The sequence below is a fragment of the Pseudochaenichthys georgianus genome, chromosome 9 (assembly GCF_902827115.2).
Source record: "Pseudochaenichthys georgianus chromosome 9, fPseGeo1.2, whole genome shotgun sequence".
NCBI lineage: Eukaryota > Metazoa > Chordata > Actinopteri > Perciformes > Channichthyidae > Pseudochaenichthys > Pseudochaenichthys georgianus.
Window position 1 is genome coordinate 3,778,896 of NC_047511.1, and position 19,508 is coordinate 3,798,403.

General features: G+C 44.2%; 1 protein-coding gene across 4 annotated transcripts in view; it reads right to left on the reverse strand.

Moving 5' to 3' along the window:
• LOC117452551 (dual specificity testis-specific protein kinase 1-like) overlaps nt 1-19,508 on the reverse strand; it is a 43,695-nt gene that overhangs the window by 10,087 nt on the left and 14,100 nt on the right. For 2 of the 4 annotated variants that reach the window (XM_034091248.2, XM_034091247.2), the window contains 4 exons: nt 14,745-14,938; nt 10,733-10,854; nt 4,925-4,973; nt 4,482-4,631 (listed from right to left, as the gene is read on the reverse strand). In XM_034091248.2, coding sequence (XP_033947139.1) covers nt 4,482-4,631; nt 4,925-4,973; nt 10,733-10,854; nt 14,745-14,924 — 501 coding nt within the window. In that variant the 5' untranslated portion in view covers nt 14,925-14,938. Of the gene's footprint in view, nt 1-4,481; nt 4,632-4,924; nt 4,974-10,732; nt 10,855-14,744; nt 14,973-19,508 lie in introns of all 4 variants that reach the window. The other 2 variants (XM_034091249.2, XM_034091250.2) reach the window with 1 other exon arrangement.

The following is a 19,508-nucleotide window of genomic DNA, read 5'->3' on the forward strand; positions in this document are numbered from 1 at the left end:
AACAGTAAGGTTTTGCAGCGGAGTAGGCCACCAGAGAGTACTACAGCTTCTTAGCTGCGGCTCCACAGCTGCTTGCATGTCCCCTAACACAGTGTTATGGGGGATGGAACAGGACACTGAGACTGGGTTACTCACTCCAGTTGTGCAGCGTCCCTCCTCCGTTCAGGCACATCTATCATCCCAGGAGGAGATGGGTTTCAACAGAGATTCAGGCCCTGTTGCAAAAACAGGCGGTGTCTGTTGTGCACTCTCAGGACAGAGAAAAGGGGCTTTACTCCATGTACTTCCTGGTTCCCAAGAAGACGGGAGAATGCAGACCCATTCTGGATCTTCACAGCCTGAATCAGCACATTGCCTGAGAAAAGTTCCACATGTAAATCAATTACTGGAACTACGGCAGCCGGGCGATTAGTTCACAACCATCGACCTGAAGGACGCTTACTTTCATGTCGAAGTTGCTCCAGAGCACAGGAAGTATTTGCGTTTTGTCTTCCAGGGGATAGCCTACGAGTACAACAGACTGGCGTTCGGCTACTCCCTATCCCCACGCACGCTCAGCAAATGTGTGGCCACAGCGCTTAAGCCGCCTCGCGACCACGGCATGAGGGTTTTCTAATGCGACCTCATTGCCAGGTCCAGGGAAGGGGCAAACACAGCCCAATTGATCCAAGTGGATTGCAGTCAATTGGAAGAAGAGCAGTCCCATACCTCACCAGCAGGTGGAGTATCTGGGGATGTCGCTCGAAGCAGGCAGACTACGTGCCACCCTATCAGAGAGCAGACACGCATCCCTGCTTCAGGCAGTTTGCAGACTGTGACAGGGGGCAACGGTGACAGCTTTGAGCATCATGCAGACTCTGGGTCTCATGGCGGCTGCCCACCTCGTGGGACCGCTGGGGTTGCTGCATATGCGTCGCCTGCAGAGGTGGTTTGCCGGCCTTCGTTTAGATCCCAAGAGGCACAAACGACGTCTGGTGACCATCCCACCCCCCTCAGTGGAGAGCAACCTCCGATACTGGGGGTCCCCAAAGTATCTGCAGAGGGGAACTCCGCTGGGGCAGGTGACCTCCTACAGCACGGCATCCGTGACAGTTGCTTCACCTCATTGGCACATTCAATTACAACAGACACCTATACACTCCACAACACACACCTACTCATTCTACAACACACACCTACTCATTCTACAACACACACCTACAGCTCCTAAAGCACATCATATATATCAGGCTACAGCCCTTGTATATTTTATTATGTGAAGGAGTATATGGTTTCATGAAAAATATCTATTGTTTATTTGTAGATATCTCCTAAAGCCTACAAATAAAGTGTGAAACCTGGTATTATTGAGCGATATATATTATACACACTGTTCTGCTTTCTGCACTGACCTCAGCAGCTGTTCTCACTGTAAACATCGCGTCACAATGAAAGCAGTTGTATTAAAAAAGAAATAGCCTAACATCCAGGGGAGATGTGATTATTGAGTAAACAAACGTTAAAGGGCAGAAAGTCTGATGCACATTTGATCATCTCAAATAACTTATAATCACAACGGGAACAGTTTGCAGAGCTGTGCTTCGTTGACCGAAGTCCAGCCAACGAACCTCTTTTAAACATCACTGTTGGCTGAAATCGACTCCGGAGGATACTTCAGCGTACCCTCGGTTATAGCTCCTCCAGAGAGACTCCTCTCCCCTCTAAATCAGTGTATCCTCGGTTACGGCTCCTCCAGACAGCCTCCGCGAAATTTGTTTTCATTGAGACGGCGCGCCGACATCCGTTTCCGGGTCGCTGCCGGAGGATGCGAAAATTTGAGAAATGACAAACGGCTCATTTCGGAGGACTCGTGCACGTCGACTTGATGCTGGGATGACCGGCGACTCTCCCCGCATAGACGCGAGGGCATTCCGTTTTCGCATGGCTGGACGGAATGCCGTTTCGCATGGCTGGACTTCTCATCACTGCGTGCACGACTGTGACCGCAGTTTTAATTATATTTGTATTTTATTGTATCTTTAAAAAATGTTAACTTGTGTAATGCTTGCATGCTGCTGGAACAAAAACAATTTCCCAATTTTGGGATAAATAAAGTTGTTATCTATCTAGTCAGGAAATAGAATGACAAAAAGAGAGTGGTTGATTAAACAAAGGTTCATCGTCAGGTCCTCAGTGTGCCGGCCACCAGGGGGCTCCAGGTAATGAAGGGCTCTGATGGTGTCATCCTGTTGTCAGGTTCTCCATCTGTCCTACTGCTCTTATATAGAGAACCGCAGTGACGTGTCCTAAAACCCGGAAGTAAACTCCTTCCGGTTTCTTCGTCAAAAACCAAAGCAATTTCTCCATAGGATGTTGGAAAATAGCTGGAAATAAGGTCTGTGGTTGAAACACATTTAAGAGACGGATCACGTTTTGTTCAGCCGGATAATATCCACATGTCTACCCTACTTTTATAATTTTCAAATCATAAATCTAGTCGCAAGAAGCAACATGCTAACGTTATGCTATAAAGCAGGGGTGCCCAACCAGTCGATCATATTGTTGTTCTATTTTTAGACACATCTCGCGATCAACTGGGAATCACCCCGCGATCGACCAGTCTTCCTGTGCCAGAATAATGCACTTGAACGCATCAAAGCTTTGTGATTGGCCGGCGTGACCCCATGTGTCGGGGCGTGGCTGGTGGGCAGTGGGCACTAGTTCGCTGACGTTGTCCGTGTCAACAGGAGTGACAGTCCGCACACACACAAGACCGCAATGGCAGAAGCAAAAAAGCCCAAAATATATATTTTCACTCCGAGTAGGAGGATGATTATTTGTATCTATTCCAATTCAAAGTCCATCTGTCTCATCTGCAATGCGAGCGTGGCTTTATCGAAGAAGGGTAATTTAGGAGCGGCATTTCAAAACAGTGCTCAAACGCTACGAGACGGAATTCCCTCCTAATTCTGCCCTACGCTCCAAAAGGGGAGGGGCCTGAAAGCACAGCTAAATGCACAGCAGTCCATTTTCACCAGGCCCAACAACAAGAGCAAGGCTGCTACCAGAGCATCTTATCGTGTCAGTCACGTTCTTGCGAAACACATGAAGTCTTTCAAAGACGGCGAAGTTGTGAAAGAAGCGTTCCTGGAGGCTGCGACGCGCTTTTGGGGACAGTAAAAATAACAGAAGCATTTCAACAGGTTTTTGATATGATAAAAACTCAAGTTAGATACCGTTATTAATCAGCTGTAAGTTTTAGTTTGTACTTATTCATTCAGTACTTATTCATTATAATTATTGTACAAAATGGTATAAGAATGCAAACTTAAATTGATTATAGTCTATTATCAATTCAGGTTAAGAAACTGTTGCTTGCATCCGATTGTAAAGGCATTTATTTTTATACTCTACTAAAATGCAACAAAAAAGGGTTTGATTCTATTAATGTTGTCTCTTTTATTGCACTCTTGCAGCAGATTCCTGAGTAGCTTCAGATCTGAGTTGTCTTATTAGTAAGCCTCATTTATACTTTTGTAGCAACACTATTTTTATATAATGGCAAAGAAAGGGTTCAGTCTTTTCTTTTTTCCTGTGTCATATGTGGCAGCACTGTTCAATGTTTCTTGAAAACATTACCCACTGTAGTGACGTGTGGATAAACTCCAACTCTGTATCAACAACACTGTTGTGTAACTTCAGTTAAATACTTGTATGTGTGTAGATTAGAAAGAGGAAAGATAAAGGATCTGCAGTATTTTATGGAGTATTAATCGTACAAAGGTCAGTTGTATACAAGTAGAAGTGTGTATTTACCTGGTAGGCTGTCAGTAATGGCTACGCCTCTCTATTTGGACTGGTAGATCTCGGCAGACTGGCAACTTTAAAAGTAGCTCTCGGTTCAACAAAAGGTTGGGCACCCCTGCTCTAAAGGAACTACAGCAGGGTCGCTGCTTCAACGTCACGCCGACTTCAGATCCATATTCAAACATACAGATTGTAAATGGTTGAAGTGTTTGTTTGAACACTTTGCAGGAGGCAGGGACTTGCTTTCAAGCAGAACAGGGCAAACTAACTTAGCGGGAGTGTTTTACGTGTTCGGCGTAATGACGTACAACGGCCTGGACACCTTCTGTAGTCCTATTCAGCCGCTCGGTAACAACCATCGTTTCTCAGACACGTACACTCTTCAAACCAGCGGGGTCACTGCTGATGGATTTAATGTCGTAGAACAAACCGTGATCCGTCTCTTCAATGGGTCTCAACCACAGACCTTATTTGGAGCTATTTTCCAAAACCCTATGGAGAGATTGCTTTGCTTTTTGTCGAAGGAACCGGACGTGGGAAAAATGCTAACTTGCTTCCGGGTTTTAGGACGCGTCACTGCGGTTCTCTATTGTGTATGAACTACAGGTCAGGTGTAAAGGATGAGACGACCCTTTAATGATGCCTGGGGGCACTGGGGGGCAGAGGTGGGGGCACTGGGGGGCAGAGGCTCTTACCTTGGAGTTGAGGTCTCTGTGGTAAATGTTCTTGTAGTGCAAGTAGATCATTCCTCTGCTTATATCACAGGCCAGCTCCACCTTCTCTCTCCAACACAGTGGAACATCCTTCCCGACCAGAAGCTCCTCCAGACAGCCCCCGTTCATATACTGCAACAACCAGGACCAGGTTATACACGAGGCACCTCACCAGGATGCATACAGACTGAGCAGGTGAACTCTACAACTGTTGCAATTCAGAGAAAAGCTACACATGTGATTATGTGAACATAACATTTCCTATCTCAGTATTAGCAATGACTCCATGTCTAGCTGCACAATAACCGCTTTATTATCAATATCCTCTCATATCTTTGTAATCTCTAGTGCTTTCCCACTGCCTGTGAACACGCACAGCAACCGTGACTCATGAGTGTGAACATAAAAAAAGGAGTAGAGATCACCTCTAAGATTGGATAGAGTCTGTCTTCTTTCACGCAGATTCCAAGATATCTGGAATAAAAGAAAATGCGTTTGTTATAGTATTTATCGTCTACCTTCATTATGAGTTAGTTTAGTTTATCAAGGAAGTTTGATACGAGCGTTTAATAAAGGATTAATGATGAAAGACATTTCTCATATAAACAGTTTGTTAGTCAGTCCTGAGCGTGTGACTTCCGTGTTGGGTCCTTCATCTCTACTGGAGAAATACATCTTTGGAAACCTGGCTTACTCATTTCCTAAAAACATCCCTACATGCACCCAAAGTGCAAAACACCTCATTTCTCCTGCTAAAAGAAGAACTGCCCTCAAAACGACATAAACACTTTCCAAATGCAAACTTTACCACCAAATATAACACTAGATGGTTTGACCACCCAGCTACACACTGCTGAGCATACTCTAAAGCAGTGTTTCTCAAACCTTTTCATACCAAGGACCACTTAACCAATACAAAAACACTCGCGGACCACCTAACTCCACAAATATCCAAAAACACATCGTTTTTTACAAATCGCCTGAAAATGGTACAAACAAGTGGCCACATGTGTGATGAAGGTGCTTATCTGGGCTATATCATGCAATCGAAAGTGAAACTTGAGCTTGCTCCATTGCCGAGATATTCCCGCGAGAGTGCGGAAAACTTAAATTTATTTATTTCAAATGTGAAATGTTACCAATATACTCACGGACCACTAGGGGGCGCTCACGGACCACCAGTGGTCCGCGGACCACACTTTGAGAAGCACTGCTCTAAAGCACTTCCATCTGTTCTGGGCTGTGCTCGTACAGAGAGGGTTCTGCAGAGAAAGACTGCTTGAGTTTACAGAAATACAGTAAATGAAGAAATATAAATGAGTTGTTGAAAAAAATCACATTTTATTCAAAACTAGCACTGAGCAACATGCATCTCAGCACACAGCTGCTCTGCTTCGGATCTCTCTCAGTGGGATGGCATAGTTTGCCAACACACAGTTTGTAGCTGCTGCTTCCTGCCTCGTTGACATCCTTGGCCTTCCACCTCTTTGTTTCTCAGTCCTTCAGATAAACAACACAGACACAGTGGTCGGTCAGTGTCTGTGTTGCATCACAGTGAGTTGACCACAGTACATTGTGCAGGATGTGTGTAGTTATAGTCTGCAACATGCCGACAATTCAATTACAGTAATGAAGTGAATACGTTTCACACAACAGATATAAGCTCTGAGATATCATGAGTCATGCAGAGCTACTGGTGACTAACTGTGTTCAGGTCTAAGTGTCCGGATCACAGAGGCCACAGCACATCGGCTTGGATTAGGCTGAACCCTCCGTCAGCCTCTCATCGTCACACCATGTGATAACATTTCATTTCATTAGAGAGTTCTTCTTTGTCCACGTCCTCTCCTCCAGCTCTACCTCCTCTCATTCTTCCTCCTCTCACTCTCACCCACCTCTTCCTCCTCCTCTCACTCTCACCCACCTCTTCCTCCTCCTCTCACTCTCACCCACCTCTTCCTCCTCCTCTCACTCTCACCCACCTCTTCCTCCTCCTCTCACTCTCAGTGGTTTGCACAAAGTGCCATGTTGATTTGCAAATTGTGTGAAAAGCTGAAAACGTGTTTAGAGTTTTGGAGATCTGAGCTGATGTTTTGCTCTTTGAGCGTCAGTTAAAATAATGGTGCTTTATGTATCATTTTAGTGTGTTAGCAATCGAGAAAAACTGTAAGCTTTTTAAAACGTATGTGGTAAGTGCTTTGTTCTGAACGTTCATCAGTATTATAATCAAAGAGAGAAATATGAACGTTAGTTTTTACTGAAATGATCAAATAAAGTCAACATCTCAGTCTTCACTGAGCTGTGTGGGGTTTGTTCAACTTTTAAAAGATGTTTGAATGGTGATATACACAGTGATGGATGTTAAGGACTAACGTTTATAATAAATACAATTTACAAAATACACAAAATACACATCCTGTAACGGTTCTGAGGATTTAGCAGCCAGGTATATATTGCACAGTTTCTAACGGCATACATATATTTATATATTCCAAATATTGCACATAGCCTAGTTGGTATTTAACAGCAAGGGGTGTTATAGTCTGTGTTGTTGTGTGTGTGTGTGTGTGTGTGTGTGGGGGGGGGGGGGGGTCTACTAGGGGCCGTGGTGGTTGTATAGTCTGACCGCTGCAGGAAGGAAGGACCTGCGGTATCTCTCCGTGAGACAGCGGGGGATGGCGTCAGGTCCAACAGAACAACCTGCTGGCTCGTTGCGGATGCGTAATTTCACATTCTAGAACAGTTTATTGCTCTTATACCGCGATTGTTGCCAACTACGATGCTCAACAGCTCGCTTAACGGATCTTTGATGCTGGTATCAGTTTTGTTTACCACCAATCACGGGAGTATTGTATATAGAAAGTGTTGAGTTATATTTCTCGCGCTAACATCGATGAAGGCAACATGACAGAGGGGGGCCTGTCACTCCGGATGCCAAACTACTCTTAGGTAAGCCCCTCCCCCCCAAGCAACATCAGGACCAAACGTTTGAAAGCGAAAAAAATATATCTGAAAGTGGAAAAAAAATATCTGAAGGCAAAAAAAAATGTGAAACCTGAAAAAACAAGATTTAAAACTGAAAAAGTAATTGTTTTGAATCTGAAAGCGTAAAATCTGCAACTGAAAAAAGCAAGGATTCAAATATCAAAATATGTATACTAGTGAAATGTGAAAATAAATATTATATTCCAAAAAATGATTTCAAATACTTATTTTTATTTTGAATACATCATTGTATTTTTCAAAGTTCAGGATAAAAACTTGAACTTTCAAATAAATTGTATTTTTTTGAATGATCAAAACTTATGACCCTGATATAGCTCCGTACTCTGAAGGGACTCCCTATCAAACAAAGAATATAAATACAAATGTGCCTCCCAGCCTACAAAGCCCTCAATGGTCAGGCACCATGTTATCTTAAAGAGCTCATAACACACTACTGTCCCACTGGGGAATTGTGTATCAAGCTCCTCTTCTGTGGAATTAGCTTCCAGTTTGGGTTCCGGAAGCAGACACCCTCTCCACATTTAAGAGCAGGGATAAGACTTTCCTTTTCGATAGAGATTATAGTTAGGGCTTGCTCAGGCTTACATTTAACAAGCCCTAGGTATCCTAGGCTTTGACTTTGGAGGAACTTTCTTCTCTTTCTCTTTTTCTGCATGCTCTCATGTCCTCTCTATCTCCGTATACCCAAATGTGCATATTACTAGCATCCAGGGCATCATCACTGAAGTTTTACTCTCTCTCACCAGGCACGTTACCACTATTAAAGGAGCCCTATTCTGCTTATTTTCAGCTTCATATGATATTTTGCTTCCAATGTGACATGTTTCCATGCTTCAATGTTCAAAAAAACTCCAGCAGACCATTTACATGCACAGAAACCTATATAACACACTGCAGGAATGGGAAAACCGATAGAGCATAATAGGACCTCTTTAAAGGTTACGTCTGGATTGTGGCAAGCAACACCTATTTCACGTCCGTCTGTCCTGGGAGAGGGACCCCTCCTCTTGTCTCCCTAGGTTTCTTCCATTTTTCCTCCTTAATTTAGGTTTTTATTGGCAGCAATTAATTGAACGCTGCAAGGATCAAAGGCCAGAGGGTGTCGTGCTGTACACGCTGTAAAGTCCCCTGAGACAAACGTATCATTTGTGATGTTGGGTTATATAAATACATTTTGATTGAATTGATTGATTGTTTGGTTTCAAGGCAGGTCACTCCACAGAAACTGCCCTCCTTGCTGTCACTGAGGAACTGCACACTGCTAAAGCAGCCTCCCTCTCCTCTGTCATCATCCTGTTGGACCTGTCTGCTGCATTCGACACGGTGAACCATCAGATCCTCCTTCACACTCTCCAAGAACTTGGAGTTTCAGGCTCTGCACTTTCCCTCCTCACCTCATACCTCAAAGACCGTACCTACAGGGTAACTTGGAGAGGGTCCGAGTCCGACCCTTGTCAATTAACTACAGGGGTCCCTCAGGGCTCTGTTCTTGGTCCCCTCCTCTTCTCCTTGTACACAAACTCGCTCGGATCAGTCATTAGTCCGCATGGTTTTTCATACCACTGCTACGCTGACGACACCCAATTAATTCTGTCCTTTCCCCGCTCAGAGACCCAGGTCGTCGCACGCATCTCTGCTTGTCTAGCTGACATCTCTCAGTGGATGTCTGCTCATCACCTCAAGCTCAACCTTGACAAGACTGAACTGCTTTTCCTTCCGGGAAAAGATTGTCCCACTCTTGACCTGACCATCAACATCGGCACCTCTGTTGTTTCCCCGACTCAGACTGCAAGGACTCTGGGTGTGACCCTAGATAACAACCTGTCCTTCACTGCAAACATCGCTGCTACAACCCGCTGCTGCAGATACACGCTCTACAACATCAGGAGGATACGTCCCCAGCTGACCCAGAAAGCCACGCAGGTTCTGGTCCAGGCTTTCGTCACCTCACGCCTAGACTACTGCAACTCCCTCCTGGCTGGTCTACCTGCATGTGCCATCCGACCTCTGCAGCTCATCCAGAATGCAGCGGCTCGTCTGGTCTTCAACCTTCCTAAATGTTCCCACACCACGCCGCTCCTCCGCTCCCTTCACTGGCTTCCGGTAACTGCTAGAATCCACTTCAAGACACTGGTACTTGCGTACCATGCTGCGAATGGATCTGGCCCTTCCTACATCCAGGACATGGTTAAACCGTACACCCCAGCACGTGCACTCCGCTCTGCATCAGCCAAACGGCTCGCTGCACTCTCGCTGCGAGGGGGACCCAAGTTCCCATCAGCAAAAACACGTGGGTTTGCTATCCTGGCTCCAAGATGGTGGAATGAGCTCCCCATTGACATCAGGACAGCAGATAGCTTACACACCTTCCGGCGCAGACTGAAAACTCATCTCTTTCGACTCCACTTCGAGCGATAGAACTGCTAACAGAGCACTTATATACTAATAAAGGGCTGGCTTATCTAAAGCCAGTTGAGTAGCACTTGAAATGTTTTTGCTCTATGAAACCTGATGTACTTTATGATTCTGTTTTCTTCAAGTTTGTATTTTGTTGGTCGAACGCACTTATTGTAAGTCGCTTTGGATAAAAGCGTCAGCTAAATGCAATGTAATATAATTGACGCAGACAGACTTTCATTTGTCCACAATAGTGTAGGAATATAATGAATGAAATGTATTAAAATGTATAAGTGAGTTTTAAATGTAGCTAAAAGTTTAAAACTGGTAACATATTGAGTGACTGTCCTTTTGGTGCTGTGTTTCAAACACCTGGTCAAATTTAAATGAAGATTTTAGCAACAGTATTGCGTTGGCTCCTGGCGTGTACCAAGCACATAACAGATAAGCTTCTCTCTGATAACCTTACCACTGCTAAGTGGCTAAGTTAAGATTGCGTAGGCAAACATCATGTCTGCCTGGCCTCACCCTTTATGTAACCGCTGTAAGTGACAAGGCCAAGGTTCCTGTGCCTCAGTCCTGTAACTAAAACACCAAAGTAACAACAGTGAGCACCATTGGACTTCACAGGCACAAGAGATCTGTGGTTACATAAGAACATTAGTCATTCTGTTTAAGAAGAAATACTACTATTTATTTTCAAAATCTAATGCTATCATACTCTGTAACTCTGGTTCTAAAAGCTGCTGTGAAACTACAGTTTGCGGAGGTGCAGAGAGAGTGAGAGTGTGTGTGGGAAGGTGTGGAGACTGAACGAGTCTTTGTGTTACCTGACAATGTTGGGGTGGGAGAGTTTCTGCAGCAGGCTGATCTCTCGAACGATGCTGTCCTGGTCCACGTCATTTTTGTAGATCTTCACCACCATCACCTTCCGACTGGTGCTGTGCATCAACTGAAGGACATGGTGTCCATTAGAGACAAAGACAGTGATACTGGTGCATGGTGTAGCTGTAGTGATGGGGAGGCTCGTAGTGGAAACAGTGTGTTCACTAACTTCTATAATACCGTGCTTTTTTAGAGCACAACCTGCATGGTTCACTCATACTGGTCAACAAGGTAAATAATGTAACTTTGCAGACTTCTCACATTTAACTTACTTGGCTTAATTCAATAAACGTAGAACTATGCTGGTGTGTAAAAGAAGCCACCATGGAACTGTTGTGTTAATTGAGCCGTATGTAACTATTTGGTACTGAGAAAGATTGCAGATAGCTAGCTACTGTAGCAATGATTATTAGCTATCCAGCTAACAGCAGCAATCTTCACTTCTGGTGAGGGCACAGCGGCGACAATTCTACCCGGTTATAATTCACACACTGCAGAAGTGTCCATGACGTTGAAAATGCAGTGTACTTGGGGAAGAATCCAAATTGAGACACATACGATTTCAAAAGTGTATAGATAGCACATTTTGTATTTTGTCACAATTTACTTTACTTAGTTTTATTTGCATATTCATATTTTGTGTTAATATTTCTCTATATTTGTATTGTTATAACAGTTTTAAAATAGTTTTTTGTAATAGTTCTACTTTTGGCCCTTTTACTTACAATTGTATTTATCTTAATGTGTCTATGTATGCACTATACACACCAAAGCAAATTCCTCGTATGTGTTAGCCTACTGGCTACAAACCTGTTTCTGATTCTTGATCTAGGAAATCAATAACCCTTTTGTGTTTTCTCTGTGTACAATGAACAAGTCCATATAAGGAAAATAATTCCAATATCAGTAACCGAAAAGTATCTTTATAGCTAGGGTTGGGAACCGAAACTCGGTTCCAGATGAGAACCGATAAGAAAATGCCGGGAACCGGGTACCCATATAAAATAAAATTTCGGTTCTGCTTAACGGATCCTAAACGCGGTAGACCCTGTATTCCACCGGGTCCGTCTGCGCTGCGGTGACCCGGTGGAATACATAGCGGACTGGCCATCTGTGTGTTCAGGAGAATCACAGAACGGCCGGTCGTCAGCGGGCCTTTGACGGCCGGCTCGGTACGCTGACGGCCGGCACCGCCCTTCATTTTTTTAAACGGCATCATGTAAGTTGCGCTGACAGGCGACAGAGGTCCACAGTTGCCCCGCAGCGAGGCTCCTCCCGCCCCCCCGTAGACAGTTCATAAGCTCAGTCTTCATAACACCAAAGATGGGTCGCGGTAAACGCTCTGAAGTGAGGCTTCACTACACTAAAAAAGAAAAAGACAAGGCACAGTGTAATGCCTGTTAATAGCTTGCCACAGGCATAGCTCAGTTAAAATAAAGCACAGCTATTGTGCAATACATTTGTATTGCATGTATATATTTTTATTTGTAAAAATATCAGTTAAAGCTTAAAAAAATAAAGATATTTTTGTTATCTAAACATTTGATCTCTTTCTTTTATAATTTTGGAATCGAAACGGGGAATCAATAAGAACCGGAATCGATAAGCAGAACCGGAATCGGAATCGATACATTTCAAACGATACCCATCCCTATTTATAGCTCATTTCACCAGGGACAAACTATTTAGAAAACTCAGTAGCAGAAAAGCGGCTGGCCCTGACAATGTCTCCCCCTCCACTAGGGTTGGGAACCGAAACTTGGTTCCAGAGGAGAACCGATAACAAAATGCCGGGTACCGGGTACCTATACAAAATACACAATTTCGGTTCTGTTTAACGGTTCCTTAACGCGGTAGACTAACCCTTTAGTATTGCAAAGAAAGCCTACATATCTGCACGGACGTAGGCTAAGGCTACGTAGCTATCTGTAAGGACCTGTAGTAACGTGGCGACGTCACGCATCAATGGAACAGCAGCGTGTGATTTGATTTGTTTAGATACCCAGCAGCATGCACGGCTCGGGCTCAGTCACCTCATAACACCAAATATGGATCGCGGTAACGGGTCAAAAGTGTGGCTCCACTACACACAAAAAGAGAAAGACAAGGCAAAGTGCAATGCCTGTGGCAAGCTAATAGCTTGTTCGTCCGGTTGCACCTCTAATTTAAGCAAACATTTAAGACAGCACGGCATCGAGATACAATAATGTACAGTCTTTAATGACTTGTGGTCTCCGAGCCCGAGTATGGCATCAATAGCCAGCACTAGCACCCCGGACCCGCCGCTTACATGTCCAGAAGTGCCAGGTACAGCTAGCCGCGACACACCGTTCTCTTTGGCATTAAAAGGAAAGCTGACCAGAGAAAAACGGAGGAGTTTCACGGAGCGGTAACAGCATTTATTGTCAAAGCAAAGGGCGACATCCCTTCCCGGTTGTCGAAGCTCCGTCATTTAGGTATTCATGGTTCAAAAAAAGTGTGATGATAGTAGGGTACTTGAACAGTAAAAACCAGGTACTGTTATAAAACTTATGTCAGTAGGTTTCCTGCAGCTACCTCAGTTGAAATAAAGCACAGCTATTGTGCATTTTTTATATTTATAAAAATGTCAGTTAAAAGCTTGAAAAAATAAAGATATTTTTGCTATCTAAACATTTGACCTCTTTCTTTTACAATTTTGGAATCAATCAGAACCGGAATCGATAAGCAGAATCGGAATCGATACATTTCAAACGCAGTGTAACATCAGAAATGTATTCGGACAAGTAAACTGCCAAACTCACTTGTCCATGGACAAGTACCCTCTAAAAACTTTTTCTTACTCTGTGCTAAGTGTGTTAGCATTTTTTCGCTCATGCGGGGGCTATGGGGCTTAACAGGTTAAACGACTACAGACCCGTCGCCCTGACCTCTGTGGTTATGAAGTCCTTTGAGCACCTTGTCCTGTCCCACCTGAAATCCATCACAAATCACTCATCGGACTCCTCTCTGGTGGAGAGGAGTCTGCCTACAGGTGGGAGCTGGACCATCTGGTGACCTGGTGCAGGGACGACCATCTGGTGACCTGGTGCAGGGACAACCACCTGGAGCTCAATGCTCTCAAGACAGTGGAGATGGTTGTGGACTTTAGGAAGAGCGCAGCCCCACGCGCCCCCCATCACTCTGTGTGGCTCCCCAGTAACTGCTGTGAAGTCTTTCCGCTTCCTGGGCACCATCATCGCCCAGGACCTCAAATGGGAGCAGACCATCCGCAGGAATGTTGGGCAGGGAAGACAGTGGCCGACCCCTCCCGCCCTGGACACAAACTGTTCACCCCCCTCCCCTCTGGCAGGAGGCTGAGCTCCATCAGGACCAGAACCTCTCGCCACCGGAACACTTCCCCTCCGCTACCGGCCTCTAAACAAGGCCCGGCCCCCCCCCCACTGACACTTTGCCTCAGCCACATCATAGACTCTATGCATTACATTAATGCACACAATGTTTAAATATTGCTTACTGCACATATTTTATATTCTATAAATTATTGCATTCTATTTCGATGTAAATTACTGCTTATTTTATTGCTATTTTACTATATTTTTATTACAGTGTTCTTAATATAGTTCGCTATCTGTGTACTTTTAAAAAAATGTTGTTATAAATTTGTATGTATGCACCATGACATCAAGTCAAATTCTTCGTATGTGTGAACCCACCTGGCAATAAACCCGTTTCTGATTCTGACTAACCCTAAATGTGTCCAAAATCAGCTCCACTAGTGCACTGGTGACACATTAGGAATCATGCAAGGCCTTCGCCTCGGCTGAGTATTGCGCCCTATGTTCTCCAAAGCTGGTGGGCCAATCATGGAATGCACAAGAATGTTCAAATTAGTGTGTCTGGAACAAAGCATTCTTTGATGGCAGCGTACACGTAGGCCGGCAACAAGGCAACACATGGAGAGAGCAGAGAGAGTACCTTATAGACTTTGGAGAAGAAGCCGGTCCCGATCAGCTCAGCAGTAAAGTGTTCCCAGAACTCCAGTTTCCTGACCGCTGTGCGGAGCTTCTGCCAGCGGTCCTCATGGTAGTACTTGTCCGAAGACTCGCCGTACAGGGTGGGACTGGTGGTCTCGGGGTTCACGTCCACATCACACATCCTGGTGATGTCCGCTGGGGAAGTACGGACACATCGACACGGGTTAGTCTGAAGACAGGGAATAACATGCAGCACAGTTTGAGGCCTGGGACTCTCTGTTCCGGGTTCTTTTCTCCATACGGTGGAGCTCTGACCTGGACTGTAGAGACAAACCAGGACTTTTTTCTTGAGCTTCATTCATTTTCTTGATTGACAGAAAAGGCAAGCTGTCACTCAATAAATCAAAGGTGGAGCACGTATTCACTTTGAGTCCGTTTCGAAACATTTCAGACCATGGATTGGTTGCTTTTGGTGATCATCAGTGATCTCCTCGTGAGGGCGGTCTGGGCTCGCCTTCACTCAAACTCTCGAGATGTTTGGTTACAGTCAGAATGCATCTGACCCCACCCTCCAAAACAACAAGGCTTGTGCCGGTAATCTCCTCCAGTACACCAAAGCACTGACCGGAGTGCAGTCATCGTGTGAGTGCGTGCAGGTAGGCACCCATGATGAGAGCTAAACTCTTACAAAAAACTCTAGAGGCATTATATCTTTTATTAAGATTCATCAGCACATTGTTTTTTATCGGTAGTCTATATGCTTGCTGGAGCTGGATATTTGTTTTATATAATTAAATTATATTATATAACTCTATAACTGTTGCTGCCCGGCAGGAAGCTGGCCCATATCCAGAGACAGGACGAGACAAACACACGAGTCAGTCCCAGTCTCTGGCCCCCTGGACCAAGTCAATAAGCTAATGTACTGTAGCATCGACCACAGCGCCACAGTTAACACACAGGTGGCTGATGGAACATATAGGCTGCCACATGTGAAGATTACAAGATAGCAGTGTTATTTTGATCGGCTGATGATGGAAGAATGGATCGGGTGAAATGCTGCCCCCCCATTTCTTTAGAGCAGGAAGATCCCCTCGACTGTTACATTGCATCTGTTGAATTGGGTATTTATGTGCAACACTGCTAAAGGGCTGAAGGGCTGACTTGCCCAGAACATGGTGTATAAAAGGGGCCCTATTATACTTGTGTGGGTTTTCCTTTTCCTGCAGTGTGTTATATAGGTGTGTGTGCATGTAAATGGTCTGCAAAGGACACAATCCCCAGTGACACACCCCCCCTGCCTGAAACACCTCCCTTGGACTCCTTTGTTTACTTCTGTAACATAGTGACATCAATATGTAACACTGACGCTTTTATTAACTTGCGCACCAACTCATTGTATTTGATAGGGTGACATCTCTAAACAGTTGACCAATCACAACAGAGCCGGCCAGCTAACCAATCAGAGCAGACTGGGCTCTGGTTTCAGACAGAGGGTGAAAAGAGGTGCTGCAGCACAGGCAGTATGAGGAAAATAACGAGCTTTTTGAACATTAAAGCATTAAATCGGTCCGGTTGTGGATGTCATGCGAGCATAACATGGTGAAAACAATCAGTCTAAATTAACAATCGGGACGGAAATGTTCGCATTCCCAAAGGGAGGTTCTGAGAATAAATTAAAAATCAAGAACCGAAATAATTGAACTATTCATATCTTAGACTGCACTGTAACTTTTATCTTTTAGTGTTTATTTTATTAGCTTTTCTTTTTAATGACTGTTTTTAAATGCCTTTGTCTGAATGTCTTTCATTTTTGTAAAGCACCTGGAATTGCCTGGTGCTGAAAGGGGCTATAAATAAACTTGCCTTGGAGACATGTCCCAGGAGAGACACTGCATACTGATATGAAGCTGAGAATGAGACAAAAGGGCCCCTTTGATGGGGCACATCAAGATAAAAACACACACTATAAATATTTATATTCTGTATCTGCTTTAATATCTCCCCCAACAACAGTTTCCTTGCACACCTCTGCTAACCGGTCACGGCAACACAAAAGGACAACCTTTAAGGCAATTTGCATTGAACAGTATGAAAGGACCTGAATAGAAGAGAGGCTCACTAAAGGTCTAACTTCCCTCTCCCACTTATTAACTGCGTGGATGAGGGTACGTGCCTCCACTTCAGAGCCAAACAAAGACCAAGGTGAATCATTTGAGTCGAAAATAGAGGCAGGACTGACGCATACAAAGGCTGTGAGTGAACACACATCCCCATTGTGCCCACAGAGCGTACACACACATTAACATGTAGATACATTTTAATTGCAGTTAGGATGTCCACTCAAAGAAATGTGTGCGTCTTTCACTCATAACATATATCCAACAAAGAATTGCATAATGCTGGGAGCATTAAAGGAGTCCCCTCTGTAGCACCGCAGAACCGTCACCTCCCACAGCGCTCTCGACTCCTCGTGCAGGGGGTGGTCCTGACCTCATTCAGCCACAGAGGACTGCTGTGCCTACGCTGAAGGTCAGAGTTTGTTCACCACGACAACAGCCTCTGTTGCCTTTACAATGACGCCGGTGGAAAGCACACACTGACACGCTAACACAATCGGCTGGGTTTTGTCAATCAAGCCGGGGGAATGAACCCAGCTTTGTCAAGCAGCTTTTGTTCACTGGGCTCGGGGCGAAACAGAAAGGCTCCTATACTGGGAGTCAACCTGGCAGCATGACAAGCTTCACCACTTTGGATTTGACCGGTATTCACCTGCTATTGTCTACCTTGCAATATTCCTGTTGTTTTGATGTCTGAAAAATACATGTTCCTGATCAATCCATTCATCTGACATGTGCCATCTTATATGCCAAGTATATTCATCACAATAGAGTGGTGCAGTGATGACATATTTGTGTAGGCAGACTTGGAAGTTAGCATTGCAAAAGCAACAACAAAAAACAAAGGGATTTCCCCATTGGATTTCGGTATATTGCAGAAAATAAACGTTGTGGCCAACACTAGTTTATGATACTTCGTTCAGAACGATAATCTCCACTTTGTGATTTTTTTTAAAGGTTAACGTAATCGGCAGAAATAAAACATTTGTAATGATACAAACGACATCACTGTCCCATGGCTGCCCGTCACCACCGCTAAGCTAAAGATGGCCTTGTGTCGGTGTGACGATGTATACTAGTTTATTTATTTCCTTGTTAGCAACCGTTTGTATGATGTGTACAAGCTTCAGAGATTCACCTGTAGGGTATTTACTGAAGTATTTTATGTCGTAATAATCTCCTCAGCTTGTGTCAACCACAGACCAGACTTTTGGCGTCTAACCAAAAAACACAGTCAACAAACCATTGACTGTGAGACATGGAAGTGGTGACATGTCAAGTCATTTCTGGGTTTTAGGACTCATAACTGGGAACCATTGTTGAAAGTATTCTAAATGTTCTTATTTTAACAAATCAAAGCATAAAACCACCTATGGATCAATAACAAGTATTTTCCATAGAGCTGCGTTCTTCTTTTGAGAATGTGTGTTGAAATCATCATCATCATCATCATCATCATCATCATCATCATCATCATCATCATCATCATCATCATCATCATCATCATCATCATCATCATCATCATCATCGTCGTCGTTTACCCCCCATGAATGCTAGCTAGCAGTCGAAGGTGAAAAAGTATTGAGAAACTGATTCCTGGTTGGTCTTTTACTTGGATTTCTTGATAACACTTTTAAACGTGGATTTGATTTGATAAATTAAAAAAAGCAAGGGTATTCCGTTACAAAGTGCATATGTCTTGTATGAAAGCAGACAATGGACTATTTGCACATTCAGCAGAAGCACATTAGTATCATTGTGAGGCATGTCTTTGGATACCAAGTGTTACGTGCCAGGCAGGCTGTACATGTGTGGTTTTCCTTCCCTCCTGTGTTTCTCTCTTCTCCCTGTCTTCTGCACAGCTAATCAGCAGCTGATCGGTATCTGCCTGTGCACCTGAGTCTGATGGCTGATTGGATCCTCTCACCCTCAGCTGGCCTATCAGCAACCAGGGCCGACCATAAAGGAGGCACCCAGGAAGTCTTCTCTCTCTCACTCTGGGCCTGTTGCTGAGGAAGGAACACGGCTGTGCTTAGCAACTAAAGCTCTTTGGATAAATCTGAACTTTGTTAATGTGTGTGTTGAGAGGTGGAGGAGTTAGGTAAGTCTGGGGTACCCTGTACATTTCTCACCACCGAGCTAACTATTGTTTAGACACACTAGGTAAGCGGATTGTTGCCACCCCTGTATATTGTTTTGTCAAATTCTTTGTAGTTAGTTAGTGAGGGTTTTTGTTTGAGTTTGGTTTCAAAGGATAGTTGTAGAGGTAGGCCTGGTTTTGTTATGCTTGTTTCTTTTGTTTGGCACAATCCTTTGACTCCTCCTCCTCCTCACAAACAGAGTTTCTGTTTAATTGTATTATCTGATAGGTTACAAGGAATAAACCTTTTGTCAACCTTTACTCTGACTCTCTCATACTTATTGGTTGTACGTTATTGTCTCCAGGTCCCCTAGACCTTAGTGGGGACGTAACAAATGGGGGCTCGTCCGGGATATCTATTTTCCTGAAATAAAACAACCAATAATTGAGAAGTCATTGTAGGTGTTGTACATTGGCTGAAAAATGGGTTTTGACTTACAGGACTTTATTGAAAGTCCAAGTGTTGATACGTTGTATTCCTGTCGCAAAGATGACATGTTATGTA